Source organism: Hypomesus nipponensis, chromosome 11 (genome assembly GCF_054491055.1).
Source record: "Hypomesus nipponensis isolate SF chromosome 11, ASM5449105v1, whole genome shotgun sequence".
Lineage (NCBI taxonomy): Eukaryota > Metazoa > Chordata > Actinopteri > Osmeriformes > Osmeridae > Hypomesus > Hypomesus nipponensis.
The window spans coordinates 10,926,710-10,946,119 of record NC_140371.1 but is presented as its reverse complement, the minus strand read 5'-3'; the positions used below and the strand labels follow the sequence as shown (position 1 = coordinate 10,946,119).

The following is a 19,410-nucleotide window of genomic DNA, read 5'->3' as shown; positions in this document are numbered from 1 at the left end:
TCCAGTCTATCGCCTTCAGTGAGACAGCTTTCCTCCTTGGCTTACTTTATGAATCCACTGATAATCAAACACGAGCTGGAAGAAAGCACAATGTTCTGAAAAAAATTGGGGGCACCGTTTATCATAAATTTAATTTATTATATTACCTACTGTAGCTTTAAATAAACCAGTTGACAGAGTACATTACCTTTTGAAGTGGCAATTGTCATGAATTTTCTCTCAAATGATTAGTGCCAGTTTAACACCATCTCAAGATGCTATAGTGTAAAACTATGACATGCAATGTCAGTCTATTTATATTATTTTTAGTCATTAAGGACCTGTTGCCATGTTGGCATGGATTCTGAGGCACAAAAGTAAACTGAGTCCATTCTAACCAAGTCCATTGATTTGATAATGTGGTCTAAATGTGTAGAGTATTTTGTAAATCTGATGGCATTTAGGAGCACAAGGGAAAACAAAAAAAATTGGGCCCCATTTTGGCATCAGCAGAATTGCAGTTAAAAACAAATTCCCAATGATAAAGTGACATGGAATATTTAAGGTGAACTTTACCAGTGAGACAACCTCCAGTAAGTGTTTCATTTAGTCAAAAATTGATGTTAATGACTGATGTTCATGTAGATAACAACGGATCCCTTAGTATTTAAAAGAAGAAAAAAAAGGCTAAGCAACATTTGTGTGTGTTATGCAAAGTTTGGTACAGGTATACAATTCACATCCATGCAGCCTTTCATACTACCTTAGACCAAATGGTCTTCTTAACTATACAGTATTTGTTGTATACACTAAATTAGTATCTAGAGTCCACGATAAATGCTTTTCCCTACTATCACTTTAATTTGCTCAATAATACATCAGCTGGTATATTTAGATTCTGCATTTCAACATGACAATTGTTTGATGCATGTAAACATTTCTCATTCCATAACATATTTTGATGGCACAACACAAAAGATAAAAATGGGTGATGTACTAATAGCACGTCACATTACACATCGGTCAATCACTTCAACTCAGTACATGCTCCCATTGGATCACACCAGGTGATCCATTTTGGAAAGTGAACACACCACTGTGAAAACGGGGACTGCTTTGATGAAATGTCCACTGACATATCCTGTCCAAATTATCTACCCATCAGCCCACACTTTGTCCGGCACAGCAGGGCGATGGGATGACAAAAGCAATCAAAAAGCGGAATTTTTGTTTCAGGTAACACAATTAATTACAGCTAATCACACCTAAAACATTTAAAGGCCTTGCAGTCAGCAAAATCAAACATCCCTTTGTTCAATTTCCTAGAGGATGCAGGCACGGGCACAAACCACCATTTATGAACCACCATCAACCCAAAGCCACAGCTTCATAGCGAGCAGAAGATAGCACCTGGTGACAACTGAGACATGGTTATTACTTCCTATTAAACAGATAGCGAGCAGGCCACAGGAAACATCAGAGCAATAGGAATTCTTGTCATTCACAATTTTTTGGCCAAATACTTGTATTTTACTGATCTATTGAGACCCCAAAAAATTATTTTACAACGATTCCCAAATAAATAGCTAAATTTTACAAAATATATTATTTGTGTAAATATTGTGTTAAACATAAAGAACACTTTCAATTCCAACAGCTGTCATTTCTTCAAAAGATATGCAGGAACTGAATCCATAGTCTGTCTCATATGCATTTAGTAATTATGTTTAAAATACAAATTTGTGCAGAAATAAAGACAAACCCTGAGGTCCATGGCTCATCTCAGGAGGTGGAAATTTTACATGGGGAGCATATAGAAATGTAACACCTAGAACACACACCAGTCTTATCTTGAAACGAGAGCAGTGGGTATTTCTAAGTGGTCTGTTTTTATCTGCAACGTTTTTTTAGGTTTTCCTAACAGAACAGGCCCATACACACACACTGGTGTGTTCATAGGCTTGGAATTGGGATTGTTTGTGAGTGCTTAGATGTGTGTGTGTGTGAGTGAGTGTGCATGTTTGTATGATTGTGTAAGTGTGTGATTGAGCATGTGTGTGTATGTAATTGTGCATGGCCATTATTGTGCATGTGTGCTTGCAATAGGGACTATGGTGCACAGTGTATTTAACCACAGTGACCACACCCAACCAAAGACAGGAGGCAGAAGCCTGTTCACGGAGCCTCATCCATACTCGTCTCATTTGTCAGTCCTCTTCTCGTCTCTTTCCCGGGTCGGGGTCTCACTTCCTCAACTTAAGGATGACGGTGGCCAATATGATGAAGAAGGTGTTCCAGCCCAAGGTGACAGCGAAACCTCTCCACACCATCATCCGAGTGAGGCCCCAGCCTGAGGAAGGCAGCATGGAACATTATGAACCGAGGGCCCAGTGGTGCAGTTCAACACATGGAGGTGGTTTACAGAGCATGCTTAATTTTTTTTTTAATCGAGTCTCCGAATTAAAGCTAGAAATGATCTTTTAATCTGGAAGACAGTAAGTCAGTTTTCTCTGCATGTCGTGCTTATTGTGCCCAGTGTCATGACTGAGATAGGGAGATCTATGTACAGCTGACCCACAGAGACTGGAGCTATAGTGAATATTTTAAAACCCTTACTGGTGCACCAGGCATCTTGAGTTTAGAGTGAGACACGTGTGCCTGTGTACATGTATTTGTGCATGTGAGTGTGTGTGTGTAAAGTACACAGGTGTACAGTATCATACATGACATGTTCAACGAGCACATGTGGTCATGTGGATGTCACATTCACTGCTGACACAGAACACACTTCAATAGACCAATGACCAATTAGTATTGAATAACAATCACTCTTAACTAACAACCTACTGTTAACATCTCCCTGCTGGTTTCTTACATTCTTTTTTGATACAAGCTTGTACTACCATACTAACACATTGGGTTTTTTGCATATATGAAACTCTATGATTAGAAGTAAATCATCTGTAGGTGTGTCTTCCAGTACCTCTATACATGATACAGCGAAGGGCCTCTGAGGCATATGTCTGGGGCAGAGCCAGGCTAATGTAGCGTAGTGGATAGGGGATACACTCCACTGGCCAGATGATCCCTGTAGAGGAAATAATGATGACAGTGTGAAAGAGTGTGTCCCCTTTCTTGTTCCCTTTTAAGGAACTACGCCAAATGTGATCCAACTAGATATCTGCAAAACAGTAATGAATCACAATCCACCATTATTTATCCATAATCGAATCCTGTTTCAATTGCGTTTTCTCTATTTGTGTCTTTCTCACAAACACACACACACGCACCACTGATGATGAGGTTGGGGTAGAAGATGCCCAGGGCGGCCTGGTTGGCATTCTGCTCATCGTCTATGGCTGCGGAGATGACCAGGCCAAAAGAGATGCCCGTCACACCCTGCAGGACGATCAGAGCTATGACCAACACCAGAGAACCCTCGTTAGGAATCTAGAGGCAGTGAAGAAGAGGGACAGAGAGAGAGAGAGAGAGAGAGAGAGAGAGAGGGACAGAGAGAGAGAGAGGGACAGAGAGGGGTTAACTAAGTCATTTTGTTAAACGATCGTAATATCTTACCTTTTAAAACGTTTCAGTAAATATCAACTAGTTATGTGCAGGTTTAAACTGAAATGCAGTTTGTTGCTGCCTTGTCACTTCTTGACATTTCCAAAATAGGAAAGCATTACTCTTTCAAATTCTCAAGTACATGCCAAGCAAGGTTTCTGAGAGCCACAGTGATAGTTTGAAGTCTGAACAGTAGGATGGTTTGGTTATGTACAGTTGGCAATCAAGAGTTAAAAATGGGTTCTATCACACATAAGTCTCAGGGTGCAAGACATGTGTACAAGCATTAGCACACATGTGTGTAAAACAGTATCTGTCTCCCCTGACAACATGCAAAAAATAGACTTACATGGGCCACATGGCTGCCCAGATGCTACAGCAATTACGGACTGTTGTCATGGTGATTCCAAAGTGATCATTAGATACCCATGACATCTCAGAAAGTGATTAATGCTTCGATTGTCACTTTTACCTACTGTATGATAATTAACATATGACCTCTACCACTCTCTAATTTTTGTCAACAAGCCAATAGTTTAGGCAATGGCCATTTCCCTGTATTGGCTACATGCATATGACTATTGACAATCAATAAAAACAAGGCCTCAGAGTTTCCATTGATCTTTTGTCCTAACACTAACCTAGGATTTTTGACTTTTTGGCTCTAGTTCTCATCGGGTTTGACTGCAATTTTCCAGTTCCATCATGATATATTTAAGATTTCCACAATTAAAAAACAGAACTGTTTGAGCAACAGTCTGCACTGACCGGAGACTCTGGGACCTAATTATCTTTACATTTGTTTTAAGGACTTCATAAAGGTTTTTTTAGGTTTTGATAATGGAATGTGTGTTTGTGCGAGTGGGCTTGTTTATTCTTGTGAGGGCCAGAAGTCCCCTTTAGAACAGAAAAACAAGAACAATCTGAACTTGTGGGAACATTTCTTTGGTTCTCACAAGTTCAAGTGCTATTTTTAGGGGGGTTTAGAGATGGGAATGAAGTCCCTGTAAAAATAGCCATTCAAACTTGTGTGTGTGGATTTGTAAGCATGGTAGTGAATATGAGACTGGGGATGCTAAATCATTCATAAGTCATGAACCCTGTTGATAAGCCGGATGGAGACTCCTGTGTGAGTGTGTGTCTGCATGTGTATGTACATGTGCGGGTGTGTACGCCTGTTCAGGGTGTGTGTGTTTGTATGCACATCCCACCTTGAAGACAAGCAGGATGAAGAGAAGCAGTAGAACGATCTGGACACTGATGACAAACAACTGAGAAAAGAGGTGAGCCAACATGGTCTCCAGAGAACTGACACCTGTATGAACACACACACAAACACACACACACACATGCACAAATAAGACACTATCGACACCCTTAATACTTTCTAAAAGCTTGTGTACCATAAGTAAATCCAAACACAACTAATGAATGCATACAGGTTTTATATACAACGGCTTTTCATTATCAAAACACATAGGTGTTGTGATCCCATCACTCCCTCTAGTGGTTAGATCTACTCCTACATAATACCAGGTGACAATTTGACCTTATCAAAGCATTTGATCCTAACCAGTTCAAACATTTGAACTGGTTTTGAACAAGTAATTTCATTTAGTTGTGGTCATGGCTTAGCATATGTGGAGCCAGAAATTGAGCAATCAAAGAGCTAGCCTTTTGCCATTGAAGAGCTAGATTTTTGGAGGCATAGCTATCTAAAGCACAGTTTATAGTGATGGTTGTCATGTCAGAGGATGTTTGCGAGTAAGAGGACCTGGGTTCGCACCCCAGTATGAGCAGACAGGGAGGAAGCTCTACTGACAAGCGACACGACAACTCAGATTACTTACTGAATCCACTACGCTTCAGCACCTTTTACTTTTTTTTTTACCTTTTACAAAAGGTGGGGTAATGTCTTTATTACCATGGAATGCTTGAAATTAAATAAACGAATAAATTACTTCTGAGCAGGGTACTGCTGACACTGGACAAATGTTGTCCGGGACCATATTGAACTTTGACCTCTTACCTGCGACCCAGCATCTGTCCAAAAGACCCTCCTTCCTCTCAAGCACAAACGAGAGGGCAGTCAAGCCCACGGCCAGGTAAAAGGTGATGCTGATGGGAGATGTGATGGACACAGTAAACGTACCGTGAGAGGACATGATAGACAGATAAAGATACATAATAAGAAAGGATACAGAGAAAGATGATGTAAATAATAATTACCGTATGTGTAAAAAATAGCCAGTCACTTCTTTGAATGCTAAGGAGAGGTCAAATCACAGACAACACCCCTACCTTAGTACAGCTCCCGGAGTAACAAACGTGGTGAAGTCTGTGTTTAGGCTGCCGTAAATAGGCTCCTCAAACTGAAAAAGTCAGATGTAGCCAGTAAAAAAACAGCAATTTATTTTATAATTAAAAACAACTGCACTTTTAATTGTATTATCTGTTCAAACCTGTACGTTCTATCCCTTTACCTTTACAGGTAGCGAAACAAGGTAGGATGAGGGGCCCATCTTATACTGGACAAAGGCCTAAGAGACAAAGACAAAGCAAGACTGTTGTTTCGACTGAAAACTCTGCTATTTCCCTGACCTTTATTAATGACATTTAGCGCATCAAATCATCTTAGAAAAGAGGTACATATTGATAAATTGGAGATTCTCTATCACTTTATTTTGGATCAAGGTTAGATAGACGTCCTACCACTGTACCACATTTAGTAGTTTAGTCAACTTTTAGTGTCCCACTCAGGGGAATGTGTTGATCTCAAAATAAGTCAATTAAAGTCGTAGATAGCAGTAAGTAGAAAAATCCGGCATACATCAAAGGCATCTGCAAGTTTTTTCTGGAGCATAGTGGCAATTTGTTGATCTGGAAAAAGAAGACAAAGGTAGAACTATTGATACAGAGCAGATTCAACGACAATACTCAACACTGACCTGACATCGTACCGACATAGACACATACCGTTGTTACACCTAATGTGTCGTAACAACATGGAATTGCAATCCAATTTGGTTCAATTGTCAAGCCGCAAACATACCTCCTTAGGTCAAAATAGGAATATGAATCTTTAGATGGAAACATATCTGTGTGTGTATTTGTGGGTGAGCATGTACTTGCACATGTGTCTCTGTGTGTAGGAGGGGGGAGAACACCCACTTGTTAGGTCCAGCCAGACGTGTACTGATCCACCATCTACCACTTCACGAGAAACATGACGCTGTAGCATCCTGTACAAAACACACACACATACACAGTACTCGGGGTCGGATGGTTGAGCAGTTAGGGAGTCGGGCTATTAACCAGAAGGTTGTTGGTTCGATTCCCGGCCATGCAAAATGACGCTGTGTCCTTGGGCAAGGCAGTTGACCCTACTTTCCTCGGGGAGAATGTCCCTGTACCCTGGGGGTACGCTCTGGATAAGAGCGTCTGCAAAATGACTAAATGTTAATGTACTCAGCTCCTATAAAACACAACCAATCAAATTACCCAGCTCAAACCCTGTAATGCATCAGATTCCATTTGTCAACACCTACTGTTGGCAGTAATGTGTTTTTCAATGACATTGCACTCTTTGTGCATAATAATCTGTATGACTAAGACACTTAACAATACAATCGCTCTGGATAAGAGTGTCTGCTAAATGACAATACATTTCACATGGTGAAACTACTAGTCAGTGGTGTTTCACATGAACAACACATGATGTGTCTAAAAGGCTGCTTGTGATTGGTTGAGAAAGACAATTAAGCCATCGTAGGTGAACTGGCAGGCAAGACCAGACTTTCCACCCAGATTCGACAAAGCCACATGCACAACAGCAACAGCTGAAGAACATAAAGCAAAACACAGTAGAGCACATGTGGTACTATGAATCACACTTGGAGCTATGCAACTCCTCCCCTCACCACTGTATCATCACATGCTGCCAATGGGTTTGGTTTCTGAGGAATACATTGTGTGTATGTGTGTATAGACGTTTGTGAATTATGAATGTGTGTGTGTGTTTGAGAGAGAATGAGTGAACGAGCACATGCACACTGAGAGTTTATGGGTATGTGTGTTAACCAGTGGAATGCTCTCAGTCTGTCACAGTGGCATGTTGATGTAGCACAGGTTTCAGTCAGAGTGAGAGTTCAGTCTGAGTATAGAAAAACTCGACGGGGGAGAAAAGAGGACAGGACAGAAAAAGCATGTCTTGAAAAACCAAGACATGACGAAACAAAGCAAGTTAAACCAAAACAACACCAGCCAACCATAAGTGACTGTAAGGGCTCACCTCTTGGTCAGATAGGAGGTAAAGTTCTTGCCGAACCCTATGACGCCCCAGTACTCTCCATTATAGACACCTGCGAAAGCTTCTGCTTGAGATAAGTTCACCTACGGAAGAGAAATGGGATATAAGAGGACAGTAGAGTACAGTGCAGTAGAAAGCAATCGGGTAGAGTACAGTTTCACTTAATTAAGCCATTTGCTAGAGTTGGCAAAACTTGGCTTTGGATATCCATTTGACGTTATCCACAAACGTTCTAGGACTATACAGTATATTGATTGTTTAATGTATTTCATAGACAAGCAAAGCTAACTATTGACATTTCTAGAACATTTCTTTATTGGCAAAGATTTTATGAGTCACCTCCATGTTTTAAGATTTTTGTCTGTTCCCCCCACTTCTAAAATGAAGTCAGGGAAGGTAAGTGGTCAGGCTTTAGAACTACTTGAAAGCAAATAGAACCTGCAGGCTATGTGAAGCTGATGTTGACAAAAGGCACTACACTAAAACAGCTCTTTACTCCTCAACTAGCTCTTCTATAAACGGAACGGCCTATTCTGTCTGCTCGTAGCAGAAGTGAAACCCGATATCAAAAGTTCAGCTACTTCTGAGGACTAAGTTGAACACTTCCCTCCCACTTAACTGACAAATAGGTAATCTACTGTGCTGTACTGACAATCAGTTCAAATGCAGTAAGCCTTGTAGTAATAATGGCCGATTCCCTAAGACTACACTGTAGAAATTGTAGCAGAAACACCAGTAGAGAATACATACTAAATCTTTCCAAGATGAACATAGTTTGTTATAGAACTCTACCTGCTCCACACTGGAATTGTCAATAAAGGACAGCAATGATTGGCTGAAGGAGTTTGGGGCGGTTTCATTGTTGACCACGGCCACCTGTATTCCCTTTGGGTCTGCTCCGATACACAGACACATGAGAGAGATCTGGATCACTGGCAACAGGAACTGGAAACACAAGGATCTGGAGGAAGGCCAGAGAGTGTAGCTCAGCTCCTTGTCACAGGATGTTGAAAAACTAAGAATATTGAACATATTTTTGTAATAATTGAATGGTGGTTAGAGTAAGCCACAGGTCTGGGTTAGGGTTTTGGTTTTCAATACTGTTTTATCGTGTTAATTCTGTTTGTGTTTGGCCTTTGTCAGTACAATCATCGTTCTCACCCTGGCATTCTCTTCATCCTAACCAAGGTCTTGATCATCAGGGCTGCAATGTTCCGCCACTTTGGCACCAGATGTCTCGCTCTGACTTTCCAGTCGGCTGTTCTCACACACACACAAACACACACACACACAAACACACACACATTGCAATAGTACTCTTCCACTTTGAGTGCTAATGCTAATTGGCAAAACTATAACATGATGGGAAACCATCATACCCCCCAACACCAAACTAAAGCTTATATTATTAGCGGGTTCCTTTGAAAATATGACATGCTTATTAGCTATTAGCTTATTAGGATAATCTGGCCAACACCGGGGACACTTCCAATATTTATGTCTATCTTGCTGGAACAATAACAATTCTTGTAAGTGAAAAAGGTCCAAGAGTCAAGTGTCTTGACTTGTCCTACAGTACCATGTCCTCACATGTTCTTGACAATAACAGAATGGTTATTCAACTTTTACTTTCATCTACAATAGCACAAACATACTTGTATTATAGCCTGGCAGGGCATGTCATCAGTTTACAAATGTTTTTGTATTAAAGTGTAACCTGTGTCATGTGTAAACCATAACAGAACATTAGCTAATAACATTAGTCTGGTCAGTCAAATCAAATGTAAATCCTTACAGCAAGGCAAGTTGCGAATTAGAATGTATTATGTAACAAAATCTCAAAGCTCAAGTTGGTTTTAAGTCCCTAGAGGACAAAGCAATACGTTTTAAGTTCCCTAAAGTGCTGTACCTGAGTATTTGGGAAACTCCTCTAGTCCAGTCCCCAGAATGGGCCTGTTCTCTTCCCGGCTGCTTTCAAATGATTGGCTATTCTCTAAAAGCTGGCCCTGCGGACTCACTCCATGTTTGGCCACCGCTTGGTCAGATGTCTCACAGAGTTGCAGGAAAGCATCCTCTAGTGTCTGCAAAGGGCAATAAAACAATATGCAAAATACATGTACTATTCCTGTAATAAAAGATCCATATAATGTACATTTGCAGTTAGTGAAAAGCACCACATTGGGGTTAACGTTAGGAAGTCAGTCAGTTAACTGGTCAAACTGTCAAGGCCATTCTCACCACAGCACTGTGTTGCTTCATCACTGCGTCAGGGGGCCCCTCGGCCAGGAGATGTCCGTTTCTCATCAGACCGACCTGTAGAGAAAACGTCAATGTTGTCTTCAATGTTGCTTTATTCATACATGCAGGCAGATCATGAAGCACAAACGGCACCTGAAAAAACACTAATTCAGTCTGCATACAATTATGAAGATTACAGATATACTACTGTGAATGATTATGGGAAATGTTACATGTTTTCAAAGGTCATCAAAACAGCTGGGGAAGAGAGAGTTTGAGTGTGGTGCATTATGGGGAAATGATTTTCGCTTACAGCATAGTCATACATTTCATGCCAGTTGTTACATGACAACTTGTTTGAGACATTGTTTTTCTGAATCACAGAGCTCCAAGGGTTACACAGACAATGGTTTGGTGAGTCAGACAGGTCCTTGTGTTGCTTGTGTTTTAAAATCCCCATCTGGCTCCTCTGTGTTCACTCACAAAGACACACACAGACACCGTTTGTGTGTTCACAAACGGAAAATTGCACTCGCACAGACACTCTCTTTTTGTCCTGTCAAATAAGGAACTCTGCATGAATTGTAAAAACACCATGTTATGGCAACTGCTTAAATTTGCACTACACATTTAGTACTTTGTAACGATAGCTGTTCTATCTCAATTGTTTTTGTTGCTTTCTAATGGGGGCAAAAGAAAATCATGTTTTTTAATTATTTAAATGCAAATGCAAAAATATCGAGATAAATATCGAATATCGAAGTAAAAAATTGACAATATCGAGATAATGTTTTTTTATTTATCACCCAGCCCTATAGTTGACATTGCATGTGCACCCGAGCAATACACCAGGTCATACAGCTTCATACAGTGACCAGTTTTTGAGCTAATCGAGCCACAAACAGGCACAAAGAGACACACACAGAATCCTGCCTTCATAGTTAGGCTAGTGCCAAGCCCGTTGGCAAAACATGCTAGTTCAATGCCTGTTGGCAGCGAATGCGTGTATATTTAGTTCTTGGGAGATCATGAAATATATTTTTATTTATTCCTCATGACCCACTCATCTAAACATCATTACACATGACGCCACATATCCTTGGGTCCTGAGCAATACACTTAGCAAATTCCAACTTCATGCAGTGTGACTTCATTTAAGTGATATTTTATATTTCTCGTGAGAGCCTCTTTTTGAAACTCCATCACTTAGTGCAGCCAACATGGAGGCAAACACGGTTTTTGTCAGAGCAAATTAAAAGATTTGCACTAAGATAACATGCTGTTTGGCGTGCTGTAAATTACACATCACAGTCCTTTCCATTCCGTAAAAGGGAGATTGGCAAAATATTTAGTAGCTTAATCTGTTGATTTACAGTAACTAGTTTCGATTTTGAACCGTATTCAAACCTACCAGACAAACTAAATACACAAAGAGGATTATTTCCTATGGAATGTTACTGTAATAAACCACATGTATTCTGAATAAAGCCAAGCCATCTTACTAGACCTACTAGGGGAGTAAATATAACAAGGAAAATTACACTAAAGACCTCTCCAACAACAGTTATGGTTAATGGATCGGCATTCATATTTTTACTCTATGTATGTATTTAGTGTACACATAGATAGAAGTTACTTTAGCAATTCACATCTTGGCTCATATTTACCCTCCGTCACAAATACAGTCTCAGCTCAGTGGTCTCTTTTCCTTATCCTCACTACTTCTTTCTCCCTCAGCTCTCCTACACAGCTGTTACTCATCTTTCATTTTCAGTTCAGCCCAGATTCTCCAAGAACGAAGGAAGGAACCATTGTTAGAGGTTTAAAACAGGGCCAGTGTCACTTTCCAACTTGCCTACTAATCGGTTATTCTGACCCTTACCCAGCTTATGCAACACTTTGAATATACCTCCGTCAGCACTCGTCTATAAGCATGGCACAGACTGAACCTATCAAAGGACACAGTGTTCTTTATAAGGGGAATACTTTATAAAGGATAACTGTGTTGTTCTCCACTAATAATAACAACAAATATATATAAGTCTAAATTTGTTTTTGTGTTTGCATGTACATATTTGCATTGTGTTTTGTAATAAAGGTCATGTGCGTTATGTTATTGCAATACATTATTTACACTACATTAACGCTGTGGAACTTACCACATTGGCTTGCCTGGCCTCCTCAATGTAATGAGTAGTGATGATAACAGATACGCGGCCCGTCTTCACTATTTCAACCAGATGCTGCCAGATTCTACGTAAAGATGTAAAAAAGTTCAACAAGGTACAAAGCATCTACCTATTTTTCAGCATTGGTTTTATGAATGATTGAAATCACAAAGGCCTTATGGCCTTGCGTTTGCTAGGCTATGTTGTTTTTAATGGGATTATATGTCTGTTTGGGTCTCACACTTCTGTCTATAGTCTGTACCTTGCTCTTAGAACTGGGTCCACTCCGACTGTAGGCTCATCTAAAATCAGCAACTGTGGGTTCTGAAGCAAGGCTGCTCCCAAAGATACCCTCCTCTTCTGCCCACCACTGTAAAACATACATACACACACATATATACACACACACAGACAAACAGATATGTACATCAGAAAAAGTGACCCAAAACGATTTCCCCCGAAGGTAAGTGCAAATTGGACAGCTGACTTGCCACTCAGTCTTGCAGCCGACCGCAAGGCAGCCCCAGAGGGCCTGCACAGCACAGGCTACATGAACACAACAGGACTGTTAACGAGGGCAAGGACAGAAGGGGGGCATGGTAAATGTACATTTACTCATTTAGCAGACATGGCTTACAGTAAGTACAGGGACATCCCCCCCCCCCCCCCCCCGAGGCAAGTAGGGTGAAGTGTGTAATATGTATGCCCAAGACACGTCATTCTGCACTGTAAGGAATCAAACCGGCAGCCTTCTGATTAATAGCCCGATTCCCTAACCGCTCAGCCATATGACCCTCTAAAATCATATGTTTTGTTTTTTTAATAAAAAATGTTTATTATTATTAGTTGTTAATGTTATCTTAGTGTATCTTATCTCTTATTAAATCAAGTACCACTCAAGTGAGTTGTGAAAGAGAAAGAGAGGGCACACACACAAAAAGGATGGGAAGTACATTCATACCAAGCATTTCTTCCACTTTCTGAAAGGTAAATAGTCTATGTTGCTTGGCTACCAAAGCTTACTAACTGAGTCTTCAGAGGGAAAAAAAAAACTCTGGGGATATGAGAGGGGGACTAAGAGTTTTGTCTAAGGCATGTTGTTACAGGGACTACTTTCCACCCCTGACACAATTCACTGCTGTATCTTTCTGAAAATGATGAGGGGTTTCTATCTCTCTTTTCATGTCCCATAGTCTCATCCACAGTTCAAAGATAATTTGACAAATATGTGTGTGTATTTGTTTAGTTTCTATTATAAGGACAGATAACGCATACCAAAGCCTTTAATGAGGCATGGGTCACTGCCTTTGTATGTATGTCCTAGTGGTGGGAAACTGGGCATTGCCTTTCTATAACTCAGTAGCACACAATAAAGTATTGTACGTTGACAGTTTCAGATCAGTGTATATCAAAGAAGGTATACAGGCAGTATATAACTAAAACAAATGTTCTCCAATAGGGGCAACCAAAGGCGCACTTTGAAAGAAAACATTTTAAAGAAAAAATGCTGAGAAGCTGTATTCTAGCTACTGACAGTCATTGACTACACAATCTTGGCTGTAGGAAGTTAGGAACACCACTACATAGGCAAGACCAAATACCCCAAAATGATCAAAAATGAAATATAGTAGTTAATTTGAATTAAAATATGTAATGTATGTACATCATTACTCAACCCATCAAAAGAGCTCATTCAAGTTTAAAGTCAGAACCCACAAGCCACCTAGCCAAATTTGTACGTCTAGAAAATACCAATTTGCTACATGAGCTTATCTTGTGTGTTTAGGTGTGTATATTTATGTTACCTGAGATTTCGGACCAGTCTATTTTTCTGAGGTAGATCCAAGAAGTCTACAAGGAAATTCACACGTGCCTGAGTGTCCTTCGATGACAACCCATGGATTCGTCCAAAAAAGGTTAGTGTATCGCTGATGGTGAACTCATTATATAACGCCAGGTCCTGTAGGAGACAACAATAAAGCATGTATACCCCTTGACATGCATTCACCAAAAAATAAATGTCATCATAATCTGTCATCATAATCCCAAGGTCATGGTCAATGCTACTGGATGTGGCAATCCCTTCATTTTCCCTTGGCATTCCTGTTGCCAATCAAAGCTGCTACCCTGTATGACCATGTCTGCAGGGTCAAAAGGGTACTATATACACACCCTCACCAAAGCCAAATGACAGGTGTGTGGTGTTTCTGTGTATTCACCTGTGGCATATATCCCACCATCCTTCCAGGCACTTCATGACCAGGGAACGAAGGTGGTTTCCCTAACACACTGATGTGACCCTGTGAAATCTTCAGAGTTCCCACAATGCATTTCAACAGTGTGGTTTTGCCACATCCACTTGGACCCAGTAGGCCATAGCTGGAAGGAGAATGGAAATCACATGGGTTAATGTGTCACTAACATTATTTATTCAACCGCTCAGCATGCAAACTATTGAAAATGTATGCTACCATATGGGAAGCTAGGTTTCAGATCCAAAAATAAGTGAGCGGTGACCTGAAGCATACTTCCCTTTTATTGCCAACAGAGGAACAAAGACAACAGATGAAGATTAGAGATACGAGTAGCATTCTAACTCCTACCTCCTCCTTAAGTGAAATTGTCTTTCCTTTTCTCCGTGGTTCTAGGTCTTGCTTGTTATAAGGTCAGTTATTAAGGTACATGCAAGTCGGTATGTCAGAAGAACATTCATGTGAAGCAAAGGGATTCAATACATACTATATAGGCCTATACTGTCAATATTTATTTGCAAGATAACACATACTATGGGCCATAAGATATTGAGATGTTACAGAGCAAGCGAACAGGCACCTGAAAAATAGTAGGGCTAGCATATAAAAGAAAGTAATAGAAAAAACATTCTTGAAGATATAATAGTTCCACTACAGTGGGAAATACTTAGTGGACATTGCTGCAGCTAACCACTTATTTGGATAGGGAAAGTTTGTCAGATCAATTTGTCACTAAACATCTACCATGTATAATTACAAATAACAATCGTCTAATTTTTAAGATCAAATACAAAATAAAGTCAATCATTAGTAATAGCAATAGATCAGTCACACTGAACCACTCACATGTGTCCCTGTGGCACGGTCAAGTTGAGGTTGCTGAGCACCTTCAGTTTGCCATACGACCGGCACACCTCCCTACATATGATCGCTGAACCATCCATTCCTGGTAAAGCAGGGGCCTCAAGGTCAGCCTTTATTCCTTCTTCTGACAGCTGGAAAAAAACATCAAAAGTATTAATATGGGGGTCCTTATTTCTGTCAATCTTAGAACAACTGGATTTATATAATGTAATGTCCCTAACATTACATTACAGTACGTTTACTGTACCATAGCATGCTTGGCAAGACAGCAGTGAACATTTCTGGGTCATAGACCAAGGCTATGTCCAGTAATCTTAATCCCTGCCTCCTTTCACTGACTCCTCCATCGCTCTCTCTTAATCCACAATCTTTTATTTCATGGTGGGGAGATTAAAAGGAAACGATCCTGTAATCTGAAACGTGGCTAACCTCCCTTTGACACAATACTACACATATACCGGTAAAATTATTGTGCTAGGTAATGTAATAATATATTTAGATTTTTATTACAACCAAAAATTTGAAGAATGTCCTAGTTGTTTATTTGGGATAAAACAAAGTTATGAAAAAGTTCAATTTAAGAGTACATATTCTATTATGCAATGGAGTTATGATCAAGATGAAAAAGTCTGCTCATAGCCTACATTAGCCTAGTACTGAAAACATATTGTCGAAGACATCCTAAGCCAAAACTCAGAATTTGAAATAGCTCTGGAAAACATGTTCAAAGTTTTCAAAGGGACACAGAGAGGATGCATTCAAACTCTTAGGCCTATTGACTGACTTGAAAAAAGCTCATCTATAAGACTACTCACCTGAAATAATCGCTCTACTTAAAATGAGATCTCGGCTACTTGGATGGAGAGTATAGAATACCCGCACAGACTTCAATGAATCCCCATGTGAAAAGCAGCTGACAATTCTATTTCGACGACGTAAGTGGCAAAACAGGTTTGTCTCAACTAGCATTATTCGGACTCAGAAATTCACCTTATTAACAAGTGTTATGAACAACGCTCCTGTTAAGAAAAAATAACAGACGTTATTCGTGTTTGTCATTTAAGCCTACCTTTGCCATTGTAGCCCAAATTCAAAGCAACCAAAACCTTTTTTTATAACGGAAATCACCAAGTAATTAATTAATTAATTACAGATTAAGGTATAGCCTGTAGGCTATGCGTTAGGTATTTTTTATTGCAGTGACTACCGCCGTTGGTAATAGCCAAATGACAATCAAACGAGTTCCTTTCAATGCGACTGTTAACCACGCTGCTTCTAAAACGTTAGCCTACATGTCTATTCACATCACTTCCAATGCCAAGTCGAAAAGTGCGCTTGCCTTCCGTATTTTCCAGATCACACACACTAACTGTCCTGATTCTGGGGGGAAAAAAGCCCCACATCAAGCTTCACGAGGAACTGCGCGTTGATGTTCTATATGGCAGCCTTTTTATGTGTGGCTTCCCATACCTGCCTTGTGTTGATGATGCTCCTACACGTTCATTTTTCCATTTTCGCATGCATGTAATAGGCCTACAACACGTCATACCCGCCGCAGTGCTCGTCGCGTTCAGTCTACATTCCTTAAACCGGTTCATATTTCAGCCTCTATAAATTACTAGCGAATTGATGTTGCTTGTCATTCAGTGTGAACAGTCTGCACATTTTACACGATATAGCCTACTGCAGGCGACAGTAGGCTAGCTCGATGGAGCTCATTTTGGCAAAACAACTAGCCATGACAGCTGTATCTTTCTGGTTCAGTCGCCGACAACAATACCTACTTAAATCGTGTACCTTGAACATGCAGTTTAGTCTTACCCGCTCTTGCATCTCTGTGCACTCGGGTCCTGTCGTCGCATCGCCGTCTGCCTCTGCGGCCATGGTCGATAGAAGCACTGGGCTTGTACGAGGGATAGGCTAAATCGGTAAAAGCCGCACTAGCTGCACCAGGCAGATGCGCGTATAACCGGGCTCCAACGTCGATCAATCTTTCGAGTGTGCCGCAACATTGCAAGTAAAAGTTGTATCCAACCACATTTACTTGTATTGGTTATTTAATCCAAAGCTACGTAGACATTGTGCATACAGTGTGCAGCAGACAATTAAGGATTACATGCACAGTTCAAACAGTAGGCTATTACAGTGGTTAGTGCCACCGAGGATCTCACCGGATACCGCCTGGAGAACATATTTCACCGATCTTTTATTTTAGTCATGAGTTAGGATATTTGCTGGAAGAAACGGTTAATTTCGCGTTTCTTATCAGGCTATCGAATGCAGCCTATTGTAATAGGCTAGCTAATTGCTGTGGTGAGTGATGCAATAGTCTGTGTATCTGTTTATCAGTCTCCGGGTTAGCTTTAGTCGTCAGGCAATTTAGTGAAGGTGCTTCCCTTCTAGTATCAAGTGTCAGTGTTTCCAAGGGACCTATTCTTATCCAGTGGCTGCGTTTCCCTATCCCATGGCACTTTATATGGTCATATGAAAGGATTTAAAACATATTGATACAGGCTTCCTTCTGTTAACTTCAGACATGAGAGCTGATCATTGAAGAGCATCTACAGATCATTTTTATGTATACTGCATGTCATATATTATTGTGCAGTTTACAGACAGCAGAGACAAAGACTGTATGTGACAGATTTATAACATGCAACTAAGTGACCGGACATCATGATAGGAGAGCAATAATCATAAAACTTTCCATAGAGCATTGTCACCACACCAGTCTGGTTTATTTCTGTAATTGTATGGTCTGTGTTTATTTGTGAAATTGTGTGTGCAGTCCATATAGGCTACTTAAAAGCTAGATATCTTTGTTCAACATTTGTTGCTTCATTTACAAATAATGTTAAGAAACGATAATTAAGTACAGGCATTGAATCAGTAAATTCATCATTCATTATGATTACTCTACTTTTAACTGTAAAGTGATACCAAAGAACAACCTGCAGATCTATTATGCAGCCTACCTTGATTTTTTACAGAGGATCACCATTGGCCCTAAAGTGTGTGCATGTTGAAGAGAGAGAGACTATATGTTCTTGATAATTAATCAAAAAACCCTTGAAACTATAGGGATCTTTATATGACCAACATTTGTCCAGAACATTGACCTTTGTTGCTACCTTTTTAACTGTGACTATCTCTTCAGTTGAGTGAATAAAGCCGACTGCTTACTGTTTGTCCTTGAGATGAAGTTCGGCCTTACAGTACGTTAATTTAAAAGGCTACTTCTAGTCACTTTTAAATGTTGCATTCCCAACGGGACATATTGTTGTGATTAGTATAGCATGCCATCTTCTGGTGAAATTAATAACATGCATTTATTTATCCACTGCTTACTCTGAAAAATAACTTGTTGTGAAAGAGAAGAAAATGATATAGGTGTCAACAAATTATATAAAAAAATATATATTATAACAACAGAAAAGGCTTTGACAAAATTACGTTTTGAACTCAAGTAACTGTTTGGCTAGTCTCTTGATAGCCTTCTCTCCCATTTTACTGCTTTCCTGTCTGTTTTTTCTGTTGCTGTTGCTGTTTGTTGCTGTTTTTTCACCTCCGTCCAGTTCAATATGCAATACTTCTCAATACAAAGAAATGTCAAATTGGATATAAAAGGTAACACTGTTGTATCAAATCTCTGTTCACATGGGACCTTGGGGCGCCGACTCACAGTGTTGAGTCAGATACTAATTGACCTCCAAAGGTCAATTACCAAACATAATGAGGTTTGAGTATTTAGGGTCTCAATGATCAAAGGGGCAGTGGTTAAGAAGAGTTTAGATTTATACAATTTTCTAATTCTTAAGGAGACAAATATCCAACGCAATTGTTTTCATATTCATCATTCATCATAGTAGCCTATTACAAATGGTTCCCTCATGGAGATAATGTTTATATAAAATACATACACACCAATCAGCCATAACATTATGACCACTATCTCTTTATCATGGCACCTGTCAGTGGGTATAGATATTTGTGATGTATTAGGCATGAAAGTGAAAAAAATGTTTTGACCCAAAAT

At 39.9% G+C, this 19,410-nt stretch overlaps 1 protein-coding gene across 5 annotated transcripts; it reads right to left on the bottom strand.

Moving 5' to 3' along the window:
- Positions 1-817: 817 nt before the first annotated feature.
- abch1 (ATP-binding cassette, sub-family H, member 1) lies at positions 818-17,757 on the bottom strand. 5 transcript variants are annotated; one of them, XM_084710112.1, is made up of 20 exons: positions 17,196-17,757; positions 15,357-15,505; positions 14,478-14,637; positions 14,064-14,218; positions 12,521-12,628; positions 12,250-12,343; positions 10,091-10,165; positions 9,762-9,933; positions 9,014-9,110; positions 8,645-8,813; positions 7,835-7,935; positions 6,715-6,785; positions 6,374-6,423; positions 6,027-6,083; positions 5,845-5,915; positions 5,573-5,661; positions 4,755-4,858; positions 3,270-3,429; positions 2,963-3,067; positions 818-2,329 (listed from the first exon to the last, which is right to left on the bottom strand). In XM_084710112.1, exons 1-20 carry the CDS (start codon positions 17,256-17,258, stop codon positions 2,223-2,225), a joined length of 2,157 nt encoding a protein of 718 aa, XP_084566238.1. In that variant the 5' UTR covers positions 17,259-17,757; the 3' UTR covers positions 818-2,222. The 5 variants fall into 5 exon arrangements, with proteins under 5 accessions (XP_084566238.1, XP_084566241.1, XP_084566239.1 ...); XM_084710115.1 differs by lacking the exon at positions 17,196-17,757 and adding an exon at positions 16,845-16,937; XM_084710113.1 differs by lacking the exon at positions 17,196-17,757 and adding an exon at positions 16,444-16,764.
- Positions 17,758-19,410: the final 1,653 nt, after the last annotated feature.